Source organism: Chinchilla lanigera, unplaced genomic scaffold (assembly GCF_000276665.1).
Source record: "Chinchilla lanigera isolate Chin_1 unplaced genomic scaffold, ChiLan1.0 scaffold00063, whole genome shotgun sequence".
NCBI lineage: Eukaryota > Metazoa > Chordata > Mammalia > Rodentia > Chinchillidae > Chinchilla > Chinchilla lanigera.
This window is the reverse complement of record NW_004955464.1, coordinates 7070437-7095786: the sequence shown is the minus strand read 5'-3', so window position 1 is coordinate 7095786 and position 25350 is coordinate 7070437. Positions and strand designations below refer to the sequence as shown.

The following is a 25350-nucleotide window of genomic DNA, read 5'->3' as shown; positions in this document are numbered from 1 at the left end:
AATGAAATAACACACACAGAGAAATTAGAAGACTGCTTGGCACATACTGCAGGCCCATGTATTTCCCGACAGTAATAATCTTAATAAAGGAAACAGGAAAGGTTTTAAGATAGGAAATCTATTGCTACATTCAGGTTTTGAAAAGATCACTTTGGGGAAGCTGGGCGTGGTAGTACACACTTGTAATCTCAGCACTTGGGAGGCTAAAGGAGGAGGACTTCCATGAGTTCTAGGCCAGCCTGGACTATTAGTCAGTTCAAGATTAGCCTGTACACAGTGAGATCCTGTCTTTAAAAAAAAAAAAAAAAAAATAAAAATGTTTATTTTGCTGTGTTGATATTTACTGTAAGTTCTACTCTGTTGCCTTTAAAAAAAAAAAAAAAAAAAAAAAATCACTCTGGGGAAAGCAAAGGAGCATGGTTTATAGGAGAGAATATGAGACAGGTAGGCAAGTTTGGGGCTAAGAAAAAGTCCTGCCCTACACTGATAGCAAGGACAAGGGGAATTTAGGTATTTAAAAGGTAAAAGATATGGTATATACCTGTCACCCAACTACTCAGGAGCCTGAGGCCTGCAGACCACTTAAATCCAGAGGTTCAAGGCCAGCTCCGGCAATATAGCAAGATATTACCTCTAAAAAAAGTAAAATAGATGAGCCCTGGCGTTCATTTGGATACGGGATGTGGTAGTGAAGTCTCAGGTTAGCACTGCTAGAGCAGGCCCTCGCAGTTAGTTTTCTTTGGAAATGATTGCCCTCCCTCCCTTTTCCAATAAGAAAAAGATCATCACAGCACATTTTTCTTTTAAAGTTTTACTAAAGTTTAATGGAACAATGAATATATCTTTTTGTTAACCCCAGTACAAAAATACAGTTGATGACCTGACAAAAATGGCTCCATGTAGGGCTTGAAGGTTACAGTTTCTCCGATAGTCAGGAAGGAAAGCATGCTTCCAGCGGGGCTGAGTCCGAGCACAGCCACTCCTGCACACGCATGCGCGCCAACAGGGTAAGCTGAGCACAGAGGAAGGTCATGGCGACTCAGTAAGAGCTCCAAGATTATTCCCAGGACAAAAACACAGACTGGTCTCCTTGATGAAGGATTAAATTACCAATTGATTGTTTAGGACTTGCTATTTTTTCAAAAAATTTTAAGCTAGTCCTGCAATGTTAATATTGTAGAAAAGGTGCTACTGGTCTTCTTTCACCAGTAAGGTGAATAAAGCAGGAGGAACTGGGAAAAGACTCAAATACTGAAATGTGAGGAGTAAATCTCCAAGTGGCTCAAGTTTTGTGTCATAAGGTTTCATTCTTTACATTCAAAGACAAATGGACATTTAGGTGACAGCAGGAGAAGGAAGTCTGCCATACAGCTAGATCCACACATGTGCCAACCAGCTTTTGTCAGCAGACTTCTTCCACAGTGAGAGAGCTCCTTCCAGCGTAGGTAGAAGCAAGGTTTCCTGGTTGGTTTAATTGTTCTGGGTGACTCCTCAATATTCCTTTCCTTGCTGCTTTCCTTCTAGAACACTGACTTTGATGAAAGAAGGGGCACATTCGTGTTACAACTCATCTTCAAGATGTTTCTCTCTGAAGGCATCACCCGTCAGCCTTTCTTGAGCTTCCTTCATTCCCTGAACAACTGTAAAATCAGAGTAGAGGGGAAAGTTATGAAACAGATCTTTAGTATCTGATATTTGACAATAAATGTAGACTTTTAACTGTCTTGGGGAAGTCATAAGATCTGGACTGAAGAGCTAGTTGTGGATTTTAGTCCTGGCATGGCATTGATCTCTTTGAATTTGCTTCCTTGTCTACAAAATGAAATAATGCTACTTCATGCAGGCTTACTATAAAAAAAAATGAAAACACCTTCTTCCATCCCCATTATGTCTTTTGGATGAATGCTGCATTTATTTCATTTCCTGTAGAGGTTTCAGGTTACACTGATGTGCGTGACTGTGTGCATATGTATTCCCATGGATGCTGGGGGAAGAATGGTCTCCACTCAAGGGCGTAGCCATCCCCACTTTCAACTATGTATGAAAGAAGTCGTTTTCAGGTGAGAGAGAGAGAGAATGAGAATTAGAAGGAGGGCCTTAAGCAGAGAGAAGAGGAAATTTCTTATACACAGCAGGGCACCCTCTTATGGATCTACACTTTAAGCAGGGCAGTTATCTCAGTAGAGACATGATGGTTCTACAGTAGAACCCCTGTATAGCTGCAGGCTGGGAACTAGGTTAAGCCAGAGTCTGTGAATCTTGGGAAGCAAACCCATTAGCTCCTGAGAACCAGACAAAATAGTTCACTATTTCCTTTCTGCTTTGCCTATGTCTTCAGTCACTTGTTCGTTTCATGTCAGATGGCCACAAAGAAGCTACAGCAGTCTTGCTCATATTTGATCTACGTCAGTGTGGAGATGGTGGTGGTTAACTTGGGTAAAATTCTAAAGAGAAGGTGAATCCTGAGAGACAAGAATTGGAGATCTAAAGCCCAGTTGCCCTTCTGTGTGTGGAAAATCTAACACCAATCTCCAGGGATCTGCATTTGGTCAAGAAGAGGCCATTCTCCTCACCCAGAAGAAGAGATGATAATACCCCCAGCTCTCTTCCCCTTTGCTATTCTGAAAATACAAGTTCCAAGGACTCAGAGTGGTCAAGGACATGGCCGCTAGACAACAAGGAACACATGACAACTTGGCAAACAACTCCCTTTTATAGATCAGGGTAAAAAGGAAGGAAGACAGTGACAGTACACGCCATGAAGTCCAAGCTCGGCCTTTAAAGTGCTTGTGCTTCAGAATTCAGAGACAGGACTTCAGCCTTCCTTCACCTATCTATGCTGATGCCATTTTTCTCGGCCTGAAACAGGCTTTTCCCATTCTTATGCTGACTAGGTCTCACTGTCCAGGGCTCCATCCATGCACAATGTCCCCAGCAAGCCTCACACTCTCTCCATGTCGGGTTGCATCCTCCCCACTCCTTGTTTCTGTAGTTGCAAATGTTCTCCTCTTATCTGTCAATGGGAAAAAAATAGCTCTGGATTTAAACACCAACTGTGTGACTTATTGTGAGACCATGAGCAAGTGACTACTCCCAGCCTTAGTTCGTTAGCTTTTCATGAGTCAGTTAGCTCTTCCTTTGGATTTTATTTATTCTGCAGGACTGGGGATTGAACTCAGGGCCTTCACACTGAGCTACTTCCCCAGCCACTTTTTATCTTTTGAGATATGGTCTTGCTAAGTCACTAAGTTGCCCAGGTTGGGCTTGAATTTGCAATCTTCATGCCTCAGCCTCCCAAAATGCTAGGATTACAGGCATGTATTACCATGACCAGTTCCATGGGATTTCTTTTTTTTAAAGGAGAGTTTTAATTTGGCTCATATCCATTGTTTTTTTAAGTAGCTAGGGAAGCGCTCAGTTTTATCTTTTCCCTGTATCTATTTTTTGTCTTTTTGAGACAGGGTCTTGCCATGCAGTTCAGGCTGGCCTTGAGCTCACTTTGTAGCCCAGGCTGGTCTCAAACTAGCCATGATCCTCCTGCCTCAGCCTCCCAAGTGCTGGGATTACAGGTGTGTACCACCACACCCAGCTCTCCTGTATCTTATATAGGATCTAATCAAAAGCTAGTCATGAAAGAGATCCTCAGTTAGCTCGCTGTACTATGCTCCTATCACAAACCCTGCCTGTCATTCACCCCCGTTAAATCTAACAGCAATTCTCCCTCCTTTCACTCAACAGAACTATACCTTGCTCAGCACTGACATAGAAATACTTGTAGCTGGGGTTTCCATTCTCATTGATGATTTCAGGATGCACCTTGCCACTGGGATCTGTTGTAGACAAAATGGCACAGGGATTGCAGTAAAAGTACGTCCTTTGGGAAATGATACCTGCCCATCCTTGCAGCCCATTACCCTACCCCTTGCATTTCAAGCTTTAGACACCATGCACTTCTTACAATTCCTAGAATACAAATCCTTCCAGCCCCTCCCTGTGCCTTGCCACAGCTATTCCCTTTTTGCAAGCATGTTCGCTGTCTGCTTGATGATGGGTCATACATTTTTATATCTCCCACAGAATCAAGGAGTTCACGTGGTCATTAACTATTTCTTATAAACTTGTTTGTGGACTTTTGTGTGGCTATATTATTCTGTTGCCTCGGCTACACTATAGGCTCAGGGTGGGAACTGTGGCTTCTGTCTCTTCTTATAGTGCCTAGCACAGCACTTCACATGCGGCTGATGATCAGGTGAGTGCTGAATGAATAACCAGAAGATCAAACTTGTCACTGCTCATAAAAGCAGTTTGCTAACGGGAAAAAATTTTCATACAAACTAGCAGTTCTCATATATTCAGAATTCCTCTCATCTCTTAAACTGGCTTCTGTTTTTGGGTATCCCAGTGGAGTTTCACTAGCTGCAGCCAGTGTCTTGCATCATTCTCTATCTACGACATGGCTCCCAAGAGTAAGATGTTTGGGCTTACCCAGGAAAAGGATACGTGGAATATAACCGCCATCAGGACTAAAATCTTCATCTTTGGGTTCTTCTTCATCCTGTTAAGGTTAAAAGTAACCTTTATATTAGATCGTGTTCTCCTTCCCAAAGCCTTTCAGTGCGTTCTTCTCTTGCCCTACATGATCTGATCCTTGAGCACTTCTCAAACTTCATACTTTACCTTGTTCAGTATGACAATTACTATTGGACAATTACTATGGACAATTACTATGCTCATTCTTGTCATTCAATAAACCAGATATAAAAAATAAAATACAATAAACCAGATATGAGCCTAAGCCATGCTTTTGAACTTGCTCTTTTTGTTTTTTTTTTTTGGTTTTTCTCCAGTACCGGGAACCGAACTCACGACCGTGGGCTTGCCAGGCAGGCGCTTTTGCCGCTGAGCTAAATCCCCAGCCCAACTTGCTCTTATCCTGTCTAGACATATTTTATCTTATCAGCTCTCTGCTTCAGACTTTTGCTCAAATGTCACGTTTTCTAACCACTTTCTAAAATTGCATCCCTGCTACTCTTTATTTTGAGCTATAACATTTATTACCATCTGACATATTTTCCTTGTCTTTCCAAATGAGAACATTATTTCAAAGAGGAAATGTTGTCCTTTTTGTTCACTGATGTATTCCCAGTGCCTACATGACTGCCTCACAAACAATATTTCTTGAATGCATGAATTAATGAAATTGGTATTTTAGCTACAATTGTGGAGTGATAGTCTTCCCAGGAGATAACCATGCAATTTTATTTACTGTTACTGTGTTGAAGAAATTTCTTAAAGGAATGCTCACAAAAGATATTTTCTCTGTCTCCTCTGAATAATGGAGACCATATTTTACCCCAGAAAGTGGTGAAGAATTCATATGCATGGGAAATCAACAGTAATTTTATGATGCGGTTCCCATTTCAGTGGTTAAATGGGTCCATTTCTTCAAACTGTAATCTAACTACCTTAATAAGATATGCCAGCATTCATGCTATTCACTAGCTATTTAAGCAACACCTTTATGACCCAATGTTAACTATTAATGTGTTCAGAAGAATCTCAGTTCTATGGTTAAGTAAATATTGGCTTCACAGAAACTTACAGCTACAAGTGTCACCATACAGCACACAAGGAATTTCACACTTGAAGAATATAGGAATATAGTTAAGTCACACTACCTATTCTAACCACTCTGATTTTGAACAAATTGAATACCTCTTTCAGGCCTAAGATATTCTTTAAATTGGGGGCAGTATCAATGGCCTAAAAATCTCTCCATATCCAAAGGTATTCTATGACTTTCTATGATATTCTATGATATTCTATGATATTCTATGACTTAGGATTCCAAGACCTTGAGTCTATATATATCAAGTATATGAAAAATGTCTCATGAGAAAACAGGGAGGTTGTAAATAATAAGAGCAGCACAGAGGGGGTGTTCAACTGAACCTCATTTGGCAGGGAGCTGAAGCCTCCATGTCTGATTATTATATTTAGTTATAAAAAATGCAGACTGTCATAATCAAAAACCAAGGATGAAGGCTGGATGTGGTGGTGCCCGCCTGTAATGCCAGCACTCAGGAGGCTGAGGCAGGAGGATTGCTGTGAGTTTGAGGCTGGCCTGGGCTGCAAAGTGAGTTCAAGGCCAGCCTGAACTGCATAGTGAGACCCTGTCTCAAAAACACCAAAAAAAAACAAAACAAAAACAAAAAACCAAACAACAACAATAAAACCCAAAGATGAGCCAAATATGGTGGCACACATCTGTGGTCCCAGTCACTAGCGGTGACGCAAAAGAATCACCACTAGTTAGGGGTTAGCCTGGGCTACACAGTAAGTTCCAGCCCAGCCCAAACTATACAGCGAGACCATGTTTCAAAAGTCTAAATAAATAAATAAATAAATATTAAAAACTAAGGATAAAAGAACGTTAAAGTTTAGTTCTCTTATTCAGGCTCTTCTCTCCTGCGTCCTCCCCAAAGTACATGCTGAACGGCTTTCTATCACATCTAATGCAAGCCTTAACACTAGAGGTCAAAAAATTTTTAAAAATACACAAATAACACACACAAAAGTTACAGGTCAAGAGAAAAACAAATATACACAAGTAGCAGGCTCTGTTCAGTATGATTTCATACTACTAATAACACTAAATCTAAAATAATAAAGTCTTTAAAAAAAAGGAGAAACAATCTTACCTCAAGATTTACCATAACAAAATTATGGGAAAGTTCTGAAATTTCTTTAGATTCTGCAAATTTGGGCTTTAAAGCTAGAGGAAAAAGAAAAGACTTTGGAACAGAAAAAACATCATCATATCCAAACCCTAAAGAGCATGAGCATCACTAATTCTCCCAGATAATTCAAACATTTGCTAAAATGATGCATAAAGCAAAAGCCTTTTTTTTTTTTTTTTCCAACTTAAAACCAGAATCAGGACTCCTAGATTCTAACCCTTCTTCTGCTAGTTATTTGCACAGCTGTGCAACCTTGAATGACATTTCACTTTCTCTGAAACTTTTATCTCATTGATGAAGTAAGGACAATATACAAATCGGGGGAGTATTACTATTTGCTTTTCAGTTACATTTCAATAACTTGTACGGAGAAATAGAATAGCATCCTGGCACTAATATATGTATACATACATACATACAATCACTTACACTAATTTTACATGCCTTCTCCAACTGGGATGTTATTAGGTATAGCACACCAAATTAAAGATAAAACCTGGCTGGGAAGGTGCAGGGTAGTTAGTACAGGAGAAAGAAGGCATGTCACAGTCAATCACCTCAGGTTCTGATTTGGTTCCCACCTCCTCCAGGAAAGTCTTACCTAACTACTTGTCATGTCTCTCAGTACATGATTTCATCTCCCTCTAATATTCATGGTCGATTTGACACATTTTAGCACTTAACCCCATACTCTATAGCACTGTATTTTATTTACCTCATTCTCCCAAATATCCTCACCCCTGCAAATAAAAATGCACATTTCATGAAGGAAGGGAACCTATATTTCTTTGGTATTTCTTCAAGCAACCAGCAGTGGTGGGGCAGAATCAGTGCTAACATTTATTATATGTTGACCTCTGACAGCACATTTGAAGTCTGATGTTGAGTACTTGAACTTACCTTTGCAAGCACCACACCAAGACTTATGAATAATCACCATCAGAGGCAATCCGCTTAAAAACAAAACAAACAAATTATAAGCTAGTAATCCCACTTCCTCAAACCTAGTCTAATAAAATGTTTATGCAAAGATTAATGTACAAAGATGTCATGTACTGTACTATGACTTCAGTTGGAAAATCATGAGACAATCTAAATATTCAATAACAATGTATTAGAGCAAAATCACTGGTAAATTCTGACATTTCTGCAAGTTTGTGCCTTAAAGCTAGAGAAGAAAGATGTGTGACACAAGAAAACATCAAATCAACATTTTAAAATGTTATGGTATTCTAAATGATTACATTATTTTTTGTTTGTTTTTGTTTTGTTTTGACACAGGGTCTAGCTATACAGTTCAGGCTGGCCTTGAGCTTATTTTGTAGCCCAGGCTGGTCTTGAACTCGCAACAATCTTCCTGCCTCAGCCTCCCGAGTGCAGGGATTACAGGCATGCACCACCACACCCGGTTTAAATGATTACATTATGTAGTCATTGAAAATATAAATGAAAAATTTTCATTGCTGTTAAATAAAAATCCAGGATATAAAATCATCTACAATCTGATTTTAATTATACAAATATGCAAAGGAAAGGGCCTAAAAGGAAATGTACCAAAACTAATATCAGTTATCTATAGATGATGAGACTGTGAATTTTTCCCTATAACTTCTGTATTTTCCAAAATTAAATATAATTTTCATAATCAGGGAGGGAAAGTTTTTCTTTTTAATTTTAAATAATGAGCAACATAATCCACCTGTAGTCAAATAAAGCTTTTAAGCTTTCAAAACTCACATATCAACTAGGAGGGCCCTATGTAGGCAATCACTGGTTTTCTTAATCACACAACCTCCTGTATCACTGTATCACCACATGCTAGTGTAATACACGACTACACTTAGCATTATTGAATTAATTTTTTTTTTTGTATTTTTTTTCCAGTACCAGGAATCGAACTCATGACCTTGCGCCTGCCAGGCAGGCACTGTGCCGCTGAGCTAAATCCACAGCCCCTTACATCTATTATTTATCCATCTCTCCCTGTTACACTTGGAGCTTCCTAAGAAATTCTCAGCTGTCTCTGCATCTCCGTCTGGCACATACAATATTACTGGTAGCAAATACTTATATTATCTTTACTATATGTCTATAATATTCTAAATCTGTGATGGTGAACCTTTTAACACTTTCAATGACACACCAGCCCAGTGCGGCACACGTGCACTAGGTTCACCACCAGTTTTTTTTTTTTTTTTTTTTGGCTTTTCTCTGGTACCGGGAACCGAACTCACGACCTTGCGCTTGCCAGGCAGGCACTTTTGCCGCTGAGCTAAATCCCCAGCCCCTCACCACCAGTTTTAAATACACAAGCTGACTACAAATCTGGGATGTACTTGTGCCTCTCCTACTTGCACGTGCTTGTAAATACATGACAATTGCAAGTTCAGGTGGGTAGATATAACTGAAATAGTCAAAATGTGCTTAATGTTTATTATGTGACACTGTGTTACGTGCCTTCTATGTATTCTCATATAAGACCTCAATACAATCTAGGGTAGATATCATTAATGGTCTCACAATATAAATGAGAAAACTCAAGACTCCCGAAAGATTAAACAAACACTTAGCCACATAAAATCTAGGTTCTGTTGGGCATGGTGGCACATGCCTGTGATTCCAGCACTTGGGAAGCTGAGGCAGGACAGTATGCACACCAGGAGTTCAAGGCCAGCCTGAACTGTGCAGCATGACCCTATCTCAAAATACAAAACAGGGGCTGGGGATTTAGCTCAGTGGCACAGCACCTTCCTGGCAAGCGCAAGGTCGTGAGTTTGATTCCAGGTACTGGAAAAAAACAAAAAAACCAAACCAAAACAAACAAACAAAAAATCTAGGTTATGCCGTTTACTCAGAAGTCCGACTCTAAAATCGGTCTTCTTTTACAGTCTAATTCCATTTAGAATGGCAATCCAGAATCCATAGGTTTAAAGTCATCTCAACCAATAATCACCTAGCTACGAATCAGATAATGAAAACTAGAAAAGGTCTTTGAGGCTGCCTAGTTCAAACCTTCATTTCATGCATTAATCCTCTCACGTATCAGAAAAAGGTGGTCCAACGATGTATCATCAACCATGGCAACCTATCTCTTCCAATTTTTAACAGCTCACACACTTTCAAAGCATGCTCATTTCAGAATGTCTTGCCTCCCCTTTTCTGCCTGGTACTTTTACTCAGTTATAGAACAGGAATTAAAATTGAAGCCTGCAGGCCAAATCCAGCCCACCTCTTGCTTCCATAGGGCCAACAATAAATAAACCTTTAAACATAGTTTTCAGTAATTAAAAAGCAAATCTAAAGGAAAATATTTTGTGACGTTTGAATTAAATGTAATTCACATTTCGGTTTCTATGTATTTTTTTTTTTTTATTCTGAGAAGGTTGTACCACTCTTGGAGGTGTTTCAGTACCAGGGTGCTGCATGTAGTGGAAAGAGCAAGCTGTTTTACCTCCCATCTCCAAAAATCCAGTTAATATACACCAAAAATCCAAGTAATACACTGTTCTGGCATAGAGTATGTATCAGATATTAAACTGGTAAGAACATACTACACTTGATCTTAGCCAAGAGGTCAAGAAGCAACGTGTCTATAGCTTTGCCATATTAGAACACATTCACGTTCATTTATTTATTGTATATGTAGCAAGAGAAAACAAGATCCACAAAGCCTAATATATTTAGTTCGGCCCTTTCTGGACCATTGCTCTAAAATGATGGTTCAAATGTTAACTCCTTGGTAAGGCATTCCCCAAACCACCTTCTTCCAGCAGCGAGTTAGTCTTCTCATATGGGCGCCCAAGAATTTTGTCATCATCCTCTGACCCCAGTCTTTTACATCCTTCAATCATTTGTGTTTCACTTCTCAAAGGCAATTAATTTGAAAAAAAATCACAGGACAGGCACTTATAAAAGTAGTTATACTATCAGTTCAATGAAACCAACAAAAGACAAACTCACAGTGAAACACATTATGAACCACAAGTTATGTAACTTGTCGTAATATAGTAACTCTAGGTGAGACCAATCTAGTCTTTCATTGAGTTTTATCAAAATACTATTTCAGCCAAAGGTATAGCAATAACACATGAGTTGGATGCGCCAGTCTGTCCCTATAAATCCCAGACGCAGGAGGCTGAGGCAGGAGTTTCATGGTTTGAGGTCAACCTAGAGACCCTGTCTCAAAACAAAACAAAACAAAAACAAAAACAAGCCAGTAACGAATGTGTATATAAAATGTCACATTAAGATGCACGGAGAACATTAAGTTACATTAAGTGAAAGAGACCCCAACAGGCTCTACTTTTAAAATATTTTATTAGAGAAAATAATCTAGTGGTTGTCTTCACTTCCACAAAAGTCAAGGCTTCCCAGGAACAGAAAACGAAGGATTTACCTGTGAACCTTGCTCCAAGATAAAAGCCAGCAAAAAAGTAGGTACAATACTCAAAAATACTTATTGTACAAAAGAAGTGCACATACAGAATTGTGTCATGTTCGGTTTCTGTTCCTAATTGTTTTAAAAATAATTCTCACTCACAACTCAGAGAAAAATCAACTGTGTGACATTCCAACTAGAATCCAATCTATACGTTCTCTGTCCTCCTGAGCTCTTTCTGCTGAAGAAATCTGCCAACATCCTGTTCATTCTCTAGCCTGGCACAGAAGCTGCCAGGAAAGTTTGGGTTAATCAGTCCAACTCAGCAGCTCTAGCACTACATCACCTCTCTCTGCAAACCGTCAAACTATCACTCCTACAGAAATACCGTGCAATGGATGTCAGACAAGAACCATGACTCTGATTAGTGCAAGCTCTGACTCAGATACTGAAGAAACATGTTGGCCAGCTGAGGCAGGTTCTCGTTGTTGGGATGCATTTTAGTGTAGGAAATAAACTGGCGACGGAGGCGACTCAGTTCTGCCATGGTCAAAGGCCGGGTAAAGCGCAGGTGCTCCGTAGTACCAGGAAGTGCGAGCAAGTCTCCGGGGACAGCGCTCTTCTGCGCCTCCAACAGTCCAACCAAGACTTGGTTTGTGACCTGGTCCAGCTGGTGCAGAAAGCTGCCGGAGGCAAGTGGCTGGGACTGCGTAGATTGATGCGGTGGAGGAGCCCGGTTCTCAAACAAGGCGGCCCGGATCTCGGCCAGGGGCAAAGGCTCTTCTAAGCCTACTACAGTAAATAAAGGCTGATCCCAGCGGTTCCGAGAGTCAGGAGCCTCAAAGCGCTGGGTTAGAGCCTCCAGAAGTTCGGGAGGGTAAAAGGCGCCGGACACGTGCTTTGCAGATTCCTCGGATTCCGGAGTCACTAGGGCTGGAGAATCTGAGGTGCTGGTCTCCTTTGGCTCCACTTCCCCAGGTACGTCGCCCCGGGCTTCCCCGTTTACTTCACAGCCCACAACATGCGGTTCCTCGGAGCCCGCCGTCGGCGGTTTTGCGCCCTTTTCCGGTCGTGGCGTCCAGCTTACACTCACGTTCCGGCCCCGGTGCTGCTCCGCTCCGTCCCCCGGAGGTCCCGGGCTCCGACCCCCAGGCCGTACGCAGTACAGCAGACACAGCGGCGTGCGCGCCGCCCGCGCTAGGCAGTAGAGCTCGTAGCGGAAGCCCTTGATGTAATTAAGCGAGTCTAGGATGACTACGTCGTGGCGACTCAAGCGCCGCTCCACCGAGGCTCGCAGGGCCCCACGCAACGCCTTCTCGCGGGCGGAGTCGCAGTACACTGTCGCGTCCTCCGCGCCCAACACCGAGGCGTCATCCACCACGTACACCGCGCGGCCCTCGGAAGCCAGCGCCTGGCGCAGCTGCTCCGCGCGCCTGCTCTTGCCGCTGTACGGCAGCCCGCAAAACACAACAAGCGGCATCCTGTACGGAGCGGACATATGCAACCACGCTATGCCAACTTCCGGGTCTCTGGGGTAAAACGGAAGTGCAAATTGCACTTCCGGGCTTTCTGGACTCTTACAGGCTCTCCTGTTTCTATGGAGACACCTATGCTAAATAGGACCAGGTCCAGTTTTCTCCAAAAGGAGTCGCAGAGACTAAAATGGCATCAGTTATTTATGCCAAATGTTTTACGTTTCAGGACAATATGATCTCCCTGCGGTTCAAGGACTATACCCATCCATTTATTAAAGAGAATTTAATGAACATGAAATACTGCAAAACTACTGGCACTATATTTAGCATAAAAATGTCAATTCATAAATGCTTGCCCTCCTTCATGCTTCCTCTTACACCTACCTCATGGCTTTCAGTAAAAGTTTATTCAGTAACCATTTCGATCACTTAACGTCCCTATGGTTGAGGATTCAGATATCGATATAAAATGATTCCCTCATAGGAAGTCAGGGGTCTGTATGGGAAAAAAATCAAGCACCTACAGCCACTTGAATAACAAATACTACAACAGGCAGATGTAGGAAGGCTATAAAAGAACAGAAGAGAAAAACTATCCAGAGACATCACCGGATATTTTTCAGGAAGACAACAATAAACTTTTAATATAAGTATGTCCCCACATTGCATGGACATAATTATGTGTTGTTTGTCTAAAATTCAAATGTAACTGAACATCCTTTTTAAAATTTTAAAAAGTCGGACACATCCGACAACTCTACTGCAGAAGGTTTGGACCCAGAACCATGAAACGGTAGGTTCTGTTCTAGGAACAGCAAGCACTAGTTTGGTGGGTCCAGAAGTGCGTGTCTGTGCAAGTGTGTGTGTACAACGAAGCAACACATATACTGGGGTGGAAAAAGTCTTTGTATCTCTCCAGTACAATCTAGTAAAGAAAATGCAAGTTTTGGCTCTGCCACTTACTAGTAGTTTAACTATTGGCAAGTTATTTCACTTATCTATTCTTCAATTTCCTTTTCTATAAAATGATTGTTGTGAAGATTAAATAAATCACCCCCCAATCTTTTTCTCCTTATGCTATCAATTGTCTGTGCATAAACTGAACCTACTTGGGAGATTATGTATATATTTCACTAGAGGCTAGTAGGCAGTAGGATAGTCTAGTTGAGAGTGCAGGTGCCTAAGTCAGAGTGCCTGTACCCGAATCTTGGCTCTGCTACTTAACTGTAATCTTGGACAAGTTACTTAACTGCTCTGTACCTGTCTTCTTATCCCTAAAAAGGTACCAACAGAACTCACCACACAGAGTTACTATGAGAAATAAATGAGTTAGTTCATACAATTTAATGCCTAGTACATAATAAGCACTTGGGAAATGTTAGCCAGTATTGTTGTTGTTGACAGGCAATTACTCAGCTCTTGCTCTGCCATGGCATAACCCTTCACCTAAAATTCACTACTAGGTTGATGACTAGAAAGAGTTTAACCATCATAAATGACCTAAAATCATGTTCTGTACCTGGCAGCTGCTTCTTTCTTCCCATCTTCTAGTGTCCTCCAATGAATATGGTCTCCAAAACCTGGAAACAAAAAGCTTTATAAACATCCACACAAAAAACAAAGGGCACAGATCCAAGAAAGAAGTGTGATATGTTCATAAAATACCCACAAAGCAGGTTTTTTCTGTGGAGAACCTGGTGTTCAAGACCCAGCTCTACTACTCGGTATATACCCTAACCCTCAATTTTCAGACCTATAACATGAAGGGAACACTACCTAATTGACAGTTTTTTAATATTAAAGAAAATAATAATGTGAAGTACTTTGTAAACTATCAGAGTATTCCAAAATACTATAAGAATGAGAATTTTCCACAAAGTAAATACAACATAGATTATGACAAATCATAACTAGTTAAAAATGACACAGTGATACAGGTTAAAGTCAGAAACACATAGGTCCCGGACACCACTTCCCATTAACAGTAAATTTTTGTGAGTGAATTAAGTCCCAATTTCTCCATCTGTAAAATCAAGAGAATACCTACTACTCCTGAGTGTCAATATAATGATAAATAGGGTAATGCAATTTAAGTTATTGTTATTATTCCCACAGCTTAGCCAGAGTGACCTTTTCAATCATATCATTGCTGGGTAAGAAACCTTTCAGAAGCTTTCCAATGCCCTAAAGATAAAAGGGTCAACTCTTAAAATGGGGCTTACAAAACACTTTAAGAATCCTCTATCTGCCCACCTCTCCAGTCTCACTCTCCACAATTTTTCTAAACCCTCACACACAGATGTACTTTCACAGGTTTAAATTCAGCATGTAGTCTTTCACCCTTGGGACTTCATAATTGTTTTCTCTGCCTTTAATCCTTACCTTCACCTCCAACTCAGTTTTTAGTATAAACCAAGAAGTCATTTCTTCTCATAAATCCCCACTGCCAAACCACCCTTTTCTTGCTCCATCATAGTACTTCCTAGGCTCAAGTGTAAACATGTCTGTATCTACCTCTCTTACTCCAAGGGAGTGCCCTAAATGCTAGGATCATGTTTGTCTTATTCTGCCCTGGTTTCCTAACATTTAGCAGTACACATGGCTGTAACAAAGTGCTCCAGAAAATAGTTTTTAAGTAAATGAATTTATTTAGGCCAAATCATACAAAAGACTTAATTATAGATCCAGAAAATGTTCATAGTCATAGTATTAGTAGCTGCTATTTATTAACTATTTTATAGTATTTGCCCAGCATTCTACATGTACTAATTCATTTAAATTTGGCCATAACAAGAAGCTATTTTTATTTTGCTTCTCTACATTTCCATTTTCTCAAAAACAGCCATAATACAGCCAGGCGTGGTGGCTCATGCCTGTAATCCTAGCACTCAGGAGGCTGAGGCAGGAGGACTGCTGTGAGTTTGAGGCCAGCCTGGGCTACATAGTGAGTTGAAGGCCAGCCTGAACTACATAGTAGACCCTGTCTCAAAAAACAAAACAATCCCCCTAAAAAAAAACCAGCCATAATAACCATAATGTAGCTAGTTGTTGGAGTAGACACTCACAATTCCAGCTATCTAGGAACTAAGCCGAGAGGTTCAAAAATCCAGGCCAGACTGGGCAACTTAGTGAAATCCTGTCTTAACATAAAGTAAAAAAGGGGTAGAGATGTAGCCGAGTAGTATGGTGCTTACCTAACATGTACAAGGCCCTGGGCTCAATCTCCAGTAAACAAAGGGTGGGAGATAGTCCATAAAGATATTACTGAATATTAAGTAAGAAAAAATATATAGTGCTTAGTATTTTGTAAGCAAATAGTAAGTAGCAGCTTTTACTGTTCTTTACAGTTGAGATTTCTATGGCTCAGGAAAGTCACATGAGCTGTACCAGGTCACATTCCTGCTAAATGACCAAGCTGGGATTCAATCTTGTGTCTTTGTGATTACTACATCTGTCTTCCAGAGTTTTCTTTCCAGAAATAAATTCAAATCTATTTTCCATCAGCAGGGCTGCGCCAGGAAAATAAAATCTCACCTCAATTAGCACATGGAGGCAGCACCCAAAATAGTCATTCCTTTTTATTCCCCACAGTACGGCCTGTTTATCAAGACAGAAAGTGTCATTTTTCTAGGGCCCAAAGTTTGATCCTGAAGACTGAACAACTGAGAGTGATATCAGGAGGATGCCCAAGAGGACTGGAATGTGCCTACTGTGATCGCCACCACCCATACACAATCTCTAAACTCACACAACTGAGTCTGGCTTTGGCAGAATGCCCAGTTAAACAGCTTAAAGAGCTATCCACCTACAAAGCAATGAAATCGTAGATAAAATAGACTTCCAGAATGTACCCACTGGACTTTCAGTAATAATGGAAATCTCTCTCTAAACACAAAGCAAGCTAACCTCAGAGGACAAACAATGAGAACGAACAAAAGGTAAGGTTGCCCTGAAAGCAAACATCCATTATGATGTGGCAAGATCTGAAGACTCCAACCCTCAAAAACACAGCAGGGTGATCCCAGGTCAGTAGTACTGCCTGGTTTTCAGATGAGTCAAACGCTGAGGGTTTTTTTGCAGGGAAACATTCCCTACATCAGGCCTATAGGGAAGTCAATAATGAAGAAAAAACATTATGAGCTCACAATCATAGATGGTCAAAAATGTAAGAGAACAAGTCCTCACAAGCAACAGGGTTAGACCCCCTTAAGACTTCATGTTAGGATATTGGCCAAAGAATATTAAAAAAAAAAAAAACAACTATGTATGGAATGTTTAAATAACACGCAGGATCACAAAAACAGGCAGACAACACACAAAATAAATAGGCAAATCTGTGAGGGTGCTGAAAAGAACTTAAAGAAATTACAAATATAATTGCTGAAATACAAGTGAATGGATAATCCGTGTAAAAAGCCATGAGTTATCAAGGTACAAAAAGACATGGGAACTTTATATATATATATATAGTGCTGAGTGAAAGAAGTCAGTTTGAATTATGACACTCTGAAAAGACAAAATTATGGAGATAGCAGTAGAAAGAGCAGTGATCATGGAAGAGAGAGAGAGAGGAACAGCTGAAGTACAGGGTATTTTTACAGCAATTGAAACTATTCCGTAGGATACTATAATGTGAGCTACATATTGTTATGACGTAAATTGAACATCACCACTCTTCAAATTCATATGTTGGAGTCATAGTCCCCAGTACCTTAGAAAAAAGTCAAAGAGAAATAACATTTCCTTCAAAATATCAAGAATTAAACTTGATAGCAACACTAGAAATCAAAAGACAAACTGGGCATGCTGGTGCACGCCTATAATCCCAGTCCTTGGGAGGCTGAGGCAGGAGAATTGCCATGAGTTTGAGACCAGCCTGGGCTGCAGAGAGTTCAAGGCGACCCTGAACTACATAGCAAGATCCTGTAGTAGGGAAAAAAAAAAAAAAAAAAAGGCAGCAGAGTATAATATCTGAAATGCTGAAAGAAAATAACTAAACCTAGAACTATGTACCCAGCAAAACTATCTTTCAAGAGCCAGGACAGGACTATGGATTAGCTCAGTGGCAGAGCACTTGCCAAGGCATGGACAGGCCCTGGCTTAGACCCACAGCACAGCAAAAACTGAAGAAATAAATAAAATAAAACAAATAACAAAATAGACATGTTTACATAGAGAGACTCTTCCCCATCAGGAATTCATTATGTATTATTCCAATGCATATTGAGTGAGATCATGTAAAAAGCATGGGTTCTAGACCTAGATTCCCTGGGTTTGAATCCTGGTTCTGCCCACTTAGTAGCTATGTGACTTTGGGCTATTGAAGTACTTGTTCAAGCTGTAAAATGTTCCCTCAGCTACGAAGGAAAGCTAACACTTAGAACAGGACTTGAGAATTGCTGTAAGTATTTACTACTAATAAAAAATGTCAGGCACTATGCTAAATACCATACAAATATTGATCCTCATGACAACCATATTAAAACTGTGAAAACTGAAGCACCAAGTTCAAATAACTTTGCCAAGGTCACATAGTATAGTAAATGACAGAGCTGGGTCATCTGAGCCTAGGTCATTACCATCCCAACTACTTGCTGTTAAGCCCTATATAATACTGTCTAGCCAGGCACGGTGGTGCATGACTGTAATCCCATCCCTTCAGGAGGCTGAGGCAGGAACATGGCTGCAAGTTCGAGGCCAGCCTGGGCTACATAGTGAAACTGGGCTTCAAAAAAAAAAAATGCTGTTGATCTGATAACGTAAAAGGACATAAGGGCAAAGGGGCAAAGGAGAGAACAGACAATGCAGGGCCTTGCAGGCTACTGTAAAGACTGGCTTTTACCTGAGTTGTTGGAGTTCCCAGCAGTGACAATACTGGTGTGATGTAATTTGTGTTTTAATGGGATTGCTTTGGCTTTTACACTGAAAGCATGCTACAGGGAGTGTTATAAGTTCAACTGTATGCTTCTTCCCCCAAATGATATGTTATAGTCCTATCACCTAGTATCTCAGAATGTGACCTTATTTGGAGACAGGGCTTTTACAGTGGTAATCAAAATGAGGTTATCAGGGAGGGCCTAGGCCAGTATGAGGCGTGTCCTTATACAAAAGGTAAAATTGGGAAAGATACGCACTGAGAGAATAGAACCATCGATAAACCAAAGAGAGATGCCTGGAAGAGAACCTTCCTGCACAATCTTCAGAAGGAAGAACCCTGCCAACATCTTGATTTTGGACTTCCAGCCTCCACAACTGTGAGAAAATAAATCTCTGGTGTCTAAGCCACTTGGTGTGTGCACTTTGTTACTGCAGCCTTGGCAAGCAAATACAGGACAGCAAGACTAGCAAAAAGGCTGTTGTAGTAATCCAGGCAAGAGCGGATGAGGGGCTGAACCAGCTAGGAGGAAGGCACAGTTGGATTCCAGGTAGGTCTTGAGGCAAAATTAACAAGATTTTAGTGTGAATATAAGGTGTGGGAGCAAGGACAGAAAATATTAAAAGGTGAAAAAATTATATAATAAAGACAGAAAAGGTTGATGATATGGGACAACAAAGGAGTCTGACTGGTAAGATGTTACTGAGTAGGTGAGAAGAGATAGACTCTAGTATTTGAGTAGAGGGATCAGCCTTTGTTAGGAACATGGACAGTTTATCAAGTAACAGGAAAGAGAGCATAACCGGAAATCGGAAAGTATCATGGTAAGAATTTTTCAAGGGCCCCTTCCGGTTCCTTTTGTCTTCTGTTAAACAATAGCCATGGTCATCAAGAGCAACTGTGGAAGTATCGGAGATTTGAAGATAGAAGGAAGAATCAAATAGTCCCCTCGGTGACAAAGAAAACTACCAGGACAGCTAAAGGATACATGGTCCCAAAAGGAAGCCTAGATACAAGAAACAGTGAACAGATAAATGGGTGAATATGTACATAAATCTAAATATTCTATCAATAAAAATATGTATTACCCAATTTGTCATTTAAAACAATTAAATTACTGGATAACAACTGCCTATAAATAAAGGAAGTGACTGAAATTATTCTCAGGCTCTCTTTCTACTGCGACTTAAGACAGTATAAGGGTTTTTTGTTTTTTCCAATACTGAGGATTGAACTCAGGGCCTTTGCACCAAACTACCTTTTTAGTCTTTTTTAAAATTTTATTTGGAGACAGGGTTTCACAAAAGTGCAAAATTGCTCAAGTTGGGCTTGAACTATTGCGATCCTCCTGCCTCAGCCTCCCAGAGTGTGGGGATTACAGGTGTGCACCACCATATCCAGCTTTTTTTTTTTTTTTCTGGTACTGGGAATCAAACTCACGACCCTGCGCTTGCCAGGCAGGCACTGTGCTGCTGAGCTAAATCCCAGCCCCTACAATATCCAGCTTAATGTTATTTTTTATTAAGAATGCAAATAAATTTTCAAAAATAGCCATTAAAAGAACTAGAGTACCAAGTTTAAAACTAATAAAGGAAATGAAATCAGAACATATAAATACCTAAACTGTAAAGACAAGGCCCAAAAAGGGGAGAAAAAAAAGCATAGAAAAAACAGTAGTAGATACGGAAACTGGATGAAAGAAAAGAGCAGCTCTGTCAATAGTTACAAAAAATATAGGTGAGATAAACTTACTAATTGAAGTTAAAAGATGAAACTGTCAGATTTAACTTAAAAGGAAAACTAAAGTACTTCTGTGGTGTTTATAAAAGCATGTCTAAAACAGAAGGACTAGTAAAAGTCGAAAATAAAATGATAAAGGAATAGATAACAGGCAACAGCCAATCAAAAGGAAGAAAGCTAAATTAATATCACGTTAAATTAAATTTCTCCATAAGTTGTTTCTGGATACTCAAGAACAGCAGTGTTCAGAAGAAATTACTGTGCTGCCCAGAGTATTCTGTACCTGTGCTGTTCAATATAGCAGTCACTTGTGTCTCCTAAACACACGAAATGTGGCTAAATCAACTGAGGATCTTAGTTTTTTATGTTATTTAACTTTCATAAACTTAAAGGGTCACATGCCTAGAAATATCAATTACTTCAACCCTCTCTTATTACTGAGGCCTAGAAAAGGGCAGAAACTATCAAACATCCCAAGGGAAACCATAACCAAAATTTAGGTCTTCTAGTTCCTAATTAGCATGCTTTTCTAGTATCCAAATATTTCCCAAGCTGATCTATAGCAGCACTCCAAAAGATTAAGTCAAAAGATGCAACAGAAAATAGTCTAGCCAGGTGTGGTGGCATACACCTGTAATCACAGTCACTTGGGAGGCTGAGGCAGGAGGATTGCAAGTTCAAGCCAAAGCTGGGCAATTTAACAGAACTCTGTCTCAAAATAAAAAGTAAAAAAAGCTAAGGATGTAGCTCAGTGGTTGAATGCCCTGGGTTCTATCACTAGCACCACAAAGAAAAACAAAAACAAAAGTCTACTGTATATGCAAAATTTCTTTGAGAATTCATATTAAAAAGTATACTGGAATTTTTCATAATAGTAATCACCACCATCATTTATTGAATGCTTAGTTTATTTAATACTAATGATGATAATATTATAATGGTAATTATTAATGACTATTCTTATGTGGCATTTAGTACCCATCTGATAATTTTTTAATGCTTTTACAGGTATTATTTAATCCTCACAATAACCATATGAGGTATAAACTCTAATTATCCCCTTATGACTGATAAGGAAATAAGCTGAATAGTTTCCTCCAAGTTACACTGCCTGCAAATGGCACAGCGGGGAACAAGATTAACAGAAATGGTTGGATCCCAGAATCTGTATTTATAAACATTTACTACCCTTTACTGCTCCTCTAACAAAGATTAAGTAAACGAACCAATGAAGGAATGCAACCTCTCCCAGACAGAAGGAGAGTACTGACTTCAGATGGGGCAAATCTGGGACCTTTCGTTTCCCCTTCAAACAGAATTTAAATAAAGGCAGTGTTTACCTTGTTGCTAAAGTCATCCACTTGTCAGAACCACTCAAACTCACACCCATGCCAGCAAGAAACATCTGAAGACAGCACAATTTCCTAAAGTGTTACCTGCACAGCCATTTAATTTATGCCAGTTATCTGCAAAATTAGCTACAGCAGTCTCCAACATCAGCAGCTCTTTCCCTAAAACATTTTTTACAAAGGAAAAGTAACTTTTTAAACACAGCATTTACATCAGAATTTCCAAACTCTCTACCCTAAAAATTATTATAAGCTAAAGACATCCAAAAAAAAATTATCAATGTCTACCTGCTGACAAAACTTAAACAACAAAGGGTCAAATGGCCGATCTGGCAACTACGTTGCTGAAACAGGCAATACTTTACCTGAGGGGTAGCTTAACTGAGGCTAAATGTCTGCCTACAGACAAATAGGCCTGAGTTGGGATCCTGGTTCAGTCGATTACTGTTTTCACAAATGGAAAACATGACTAACAAACATGTCCTTCTCGCTGGATTTTTGTGAATGAGAATAAGACATTCAGTGGAAGGCAAACACTTCCCAAGTGTTAGTGCCCCAGTTTTACTCTAAAGACTTGACAACATCATCTGCCTCTGTTTCAGACTGGAGAGCAAATGAACTGCCTCTCATGATAACTTTCTAGTTTCTCCCTGTGCGCTGAGAGTGGTGTACTGGTTGAGGACGCTGCTCTGGGACTGCGTTCCAGTTAGCCCACTTAATGGTGGCGTGATTCCTGCACCTCATTTTAGGTTCACCTGTGAAATGAGGAAGAGGATGATAAAAAAAATAAAGTGCATCTTTCTATGAGGCTTAAACTAGTCTATGCATGAAAAATGCAAGGATCATCAGCTGGGAAGATGGTATGTGGACAGGAAATGTTAGTCATTCCCCTCTCCCCAGAGGCGATCCATTCCACATTTTTAGCCCACACAGAATGATTTTTTTAGAACTCTAGAATGTTAGAGCTGAAGGGCCCTACAGAAGCATTTCTAGTCCAACATATGAACAAATGGCCACCAGGGAAGACCAGAGCTGGCTAAACGGCAGAGGTGGGAAAGCTTCAATCTCCCCTTCTGCAAACTGCCAGGCCATCTTACGCAAACAGGTGGAGCTACTTAAACATCTAGAAAGAACTTTCACTTATCAAGCTTTTCAGGAACCACTTACTGCCTCAAGTAGCACTTTTTGTAGGGAGGTAGTGAGTAGTGAGGTAGTGAATAGGGCATAATCTATGTCCCAGGAATCCATATGCAAGAGATACATAAAACAAAAAATGAAAATATTAATTCCTTTCCAGAGTAATTAAGTATTTTCCATGGGAGAAAATAAAACCAGTTAACATTTACTAAGTATTTTTTAAGTATGTGACATAATATTGTGTCTTTTATTTTTTTCATTTTCACTTAGTTTTCATCAAGCATCTTATATTTTTCCTTACAACCAGTTCCCCTGCCTTGAACCCATCTGTGCGCTGCTGCTGTTATCTATTATTTTCCTGCTCAAAGTACATACGATGCTCTCATGAAATTGCCTACTTACTTGTCTGGAAAATGACAAGGCCACTATGACCATGTTTATCATTCATTTCTCTTTGAACAAATATCCCTGAGCAGGAACAAGACAAATGGCCCCAGCTCATTGTGGCAGACAATATTTACCAAAGATGGTTGCAACAGTATCTCCTATCTCACAGGCTCTTCTAAAATGTGACTTCAGTACAGCTCCCATTAGAGGTGAGATGTTAATGTCCCTTCCTCTTGAACCTGTCGCAAGGGTGTATAATGCTATGCTATGTGAGCATATAAAAATGCCACACATTCCCCACCCTGTTCACCTCTGGTACCTACTTATGGGATCCAGCTGCCATACTGTAAGGAAGCCACTAGGCTACATAAAAAGACAACATGGAGAGAGGTAGCCAGCTAAGTAGAGGCCCTATACGTTATGGAAGAGGGGGAAAAAAGCCTTCCTTTCATTCAAAATCCTGATCCACAGAACAATAAAAATAAAATGATTTCTTTACAATACTCAATTTTGGCGTGGCTTATTATGCAACAATAATAACTAGAACCACTATAACCACTCAGAGCTTATTGTCTAGCAAGGACTAGCTACTGAATGCATGACCCTTAAGGTACTGTCTACAATACTGTAGAAACACAGTAACACAATACTGTAATTGAAACAGAGTAAACTATTTTCTTTTTTGGTCTGGTAGTGTTTATTTGTTTGTTTTGTTTTGTACTGGGAATCAAACTCACAACCTGCACTTGCCAGGCAGGCGCTGCGCCACTGAGCTATATCCCTGGCCCCTGAGATAGATATTATACCCATTTTGCAGCAGAGGAAAGGAGCAAAAATTATTTACTGAAACCTGGACATGGTGGTGTGCATCTGTAATCTCAGCAGGAGGGAGGCTGAGGCAGGAAGATTGCCATGAATTCAAAGCCAGCCTGGGATACATTACCAGTTCAAGGCTGGCCTAAATTACATAGCAAGACCCTGTCTCAAAAACAAAAAAAAATTACTTACTAAAGGAATGATTACATTCAGGCTCATTGACAGTCCAACTAATCTCATTATCTCATTACTTACACCAATAAATGTGAAAATAGAGGATAAGAAAACACAATTAAAAACATCAGACTTGCAGCAGAATCATCTCACATAGTAAGGCCAGTACAAGAAAATGGAAGAGGGTTTGGGATTCATCTACAACTCACCCACTTAGACAAGTTTAAACCCTGAGTTCACAGATTTCAACCCAATTCTCAACTAAGAGTTAATGAGGAGAAAGATGTTCAAGCTCAAAATGGAAGATTTTCTGTAGCTGATGGGATGCAGTAGGGGTCACATCCCCTAATCTCAACTCATAACCACGATATCCCCTCAAAAAAAAAAGTCTCTTCAGACTCAGTGGTGAAACTACACCAAGACAACTGTTGATGACCTTCTAACAGCAGATCTTCTGTCCTTCATGTGGTCCTTTCTTGTGCACCTCCCTGGGACCCAGACGCTGTCTCCCCAGGGCAAGGAGGAGACAGTAACCGAGTCTTCAGACCCAGCTCGGGAGTCCCGGTCCCCCACGACCATTCTTCTTCCGGGAAGGAAGGTGACCATTTCTGAGGACCTTCCAGAAGCCTAGCACTAACATTCCTTTCCTTATTTAAAGGCTATTTCTTCTCCCAAGCCGAGAATGAACTACTTGAGAGGCATCAAGTGTAACTTCCCCTACTTAACCTTTCCCAGACCCACTACTCCTTATCCCAACCAATCCTCAAGCTTCTCAGGAGCGGTTGGGGAAGATAAAAAAGAATCTGGCGTGACCTACGGGATGGATGGGGTGGGGGCTGTTAGGACAAAAAGAGGGTTATACTCGGGCAGGGCCCGGGATCAGTAAAAGATTAAGATAAGAACACCGTCTGACCCTTTCCAAGACCAATGTATCCATCACTGGTGACGAGAAGCAGGAAACTGAAGCCCAGCAAACAGGTGGCCCCGAGACGAGGCCACATCTCGACGGTGGTCGGCGCGTGGGGCCACCCGGCCGAACGGGCACAGGGCTGGAGGGTCAGTAGAAGGTCCGCTGGCTCCCCAAGCGCGGCTCAGCCCAAACCTTCACGTTCCTAGATTTTTTTTTTTTCCCCCAAACTCTGAAGGAAGTGATGTTAGACGGATGTGGGTGGTGCCTCCGGGGTCCGGCTAGAAATGAAGGAAGTTTAAAGGTGCAGATCACGTAGAAGGGTCATGTGGCTGCTTTCGAGCTCGAGTTGGTTTCCTTTGATGCTGAGTT

The 25350-nt window shown here is 40.5% G+C and overlaps 2 protein-coding genes across 2 annotated transcripts; both read right to left on the bottom strand.

The window, feature by feature from the left end:
* Positions 1 to 795: 795 nt before the first annotated feature.
* On the bottom strand, positions 796 to 25232 carry Txndc12 (thioredoxin domain containing 12 (endoplasmic reticulum)). Its single transcript, XM_005398592.2, has 7 exons — positions 24985 to 25232; positions 14113 to 14173; positions 7641 to 7693; positions 6702 to 6775; positions 4486 to 4555; positions 3747 to 3830; positions 796 to 1640 (listed from the first exon to the last, which is right to left on the bottom strand). Exons 1-7 carry the CDS (start codon positions 25070 to 25072, stop codon positions 1561 to 1563), a joined length of 510 nt encoding a protein of 169 aa, XP_005398649.1. The 5' UTR covers positions 25073 to 25232; the 3' UTR covers positions 796 to 1560.
* Positions 11039 to 13576, bottom strand: Kti12 (KTI12 chromatin associated homolog). Its single transcript, XM_005398591.2, has one exon. It carries the CDS (start codon positions 12614 to 12616, stop codon positions 11543 to 11545), a length of 1074 nt encoding a protein of 357 aa, XP_005398648.1. The 5' UTR covers positions 12617 to 13576; the 3' UTR covers positions 11039 to 11542.
* Positions 25233 to 25350: the final 118 nt, after the last annotated feature.

Coding starts and splice junctions, on each gene's coding strand:
- Kti12 (XM_005398591.2), bottom strand. CDS start 12,616: ATGTCCGCTCCGTACAGGATGCCGCTTGTTGTGTTTTGCGGGCTGCCG.
- Txndc12 (XM_005398592.2), bottom strand. CDS start 25,072: ATGTGGCCTCGTCTCGGGGCCACCTGTTTGCTGGGCTTCAGTTTCCTG. Junction 6,776..7,640: donor TTGGTGTGGTGCTTGCAAAG/GTAAGTTCAAGT, acceptor TTTTTCCTCTAG/CTTTAAAGCCCAAATTTGCA. Junction 4,556..6,701: donor TTGTTATGGTAAATCTTGAG/GTAAGATTGTTT, acceptor TAACCTTAACAG/GATGAAGAAGAACCCAAAGA.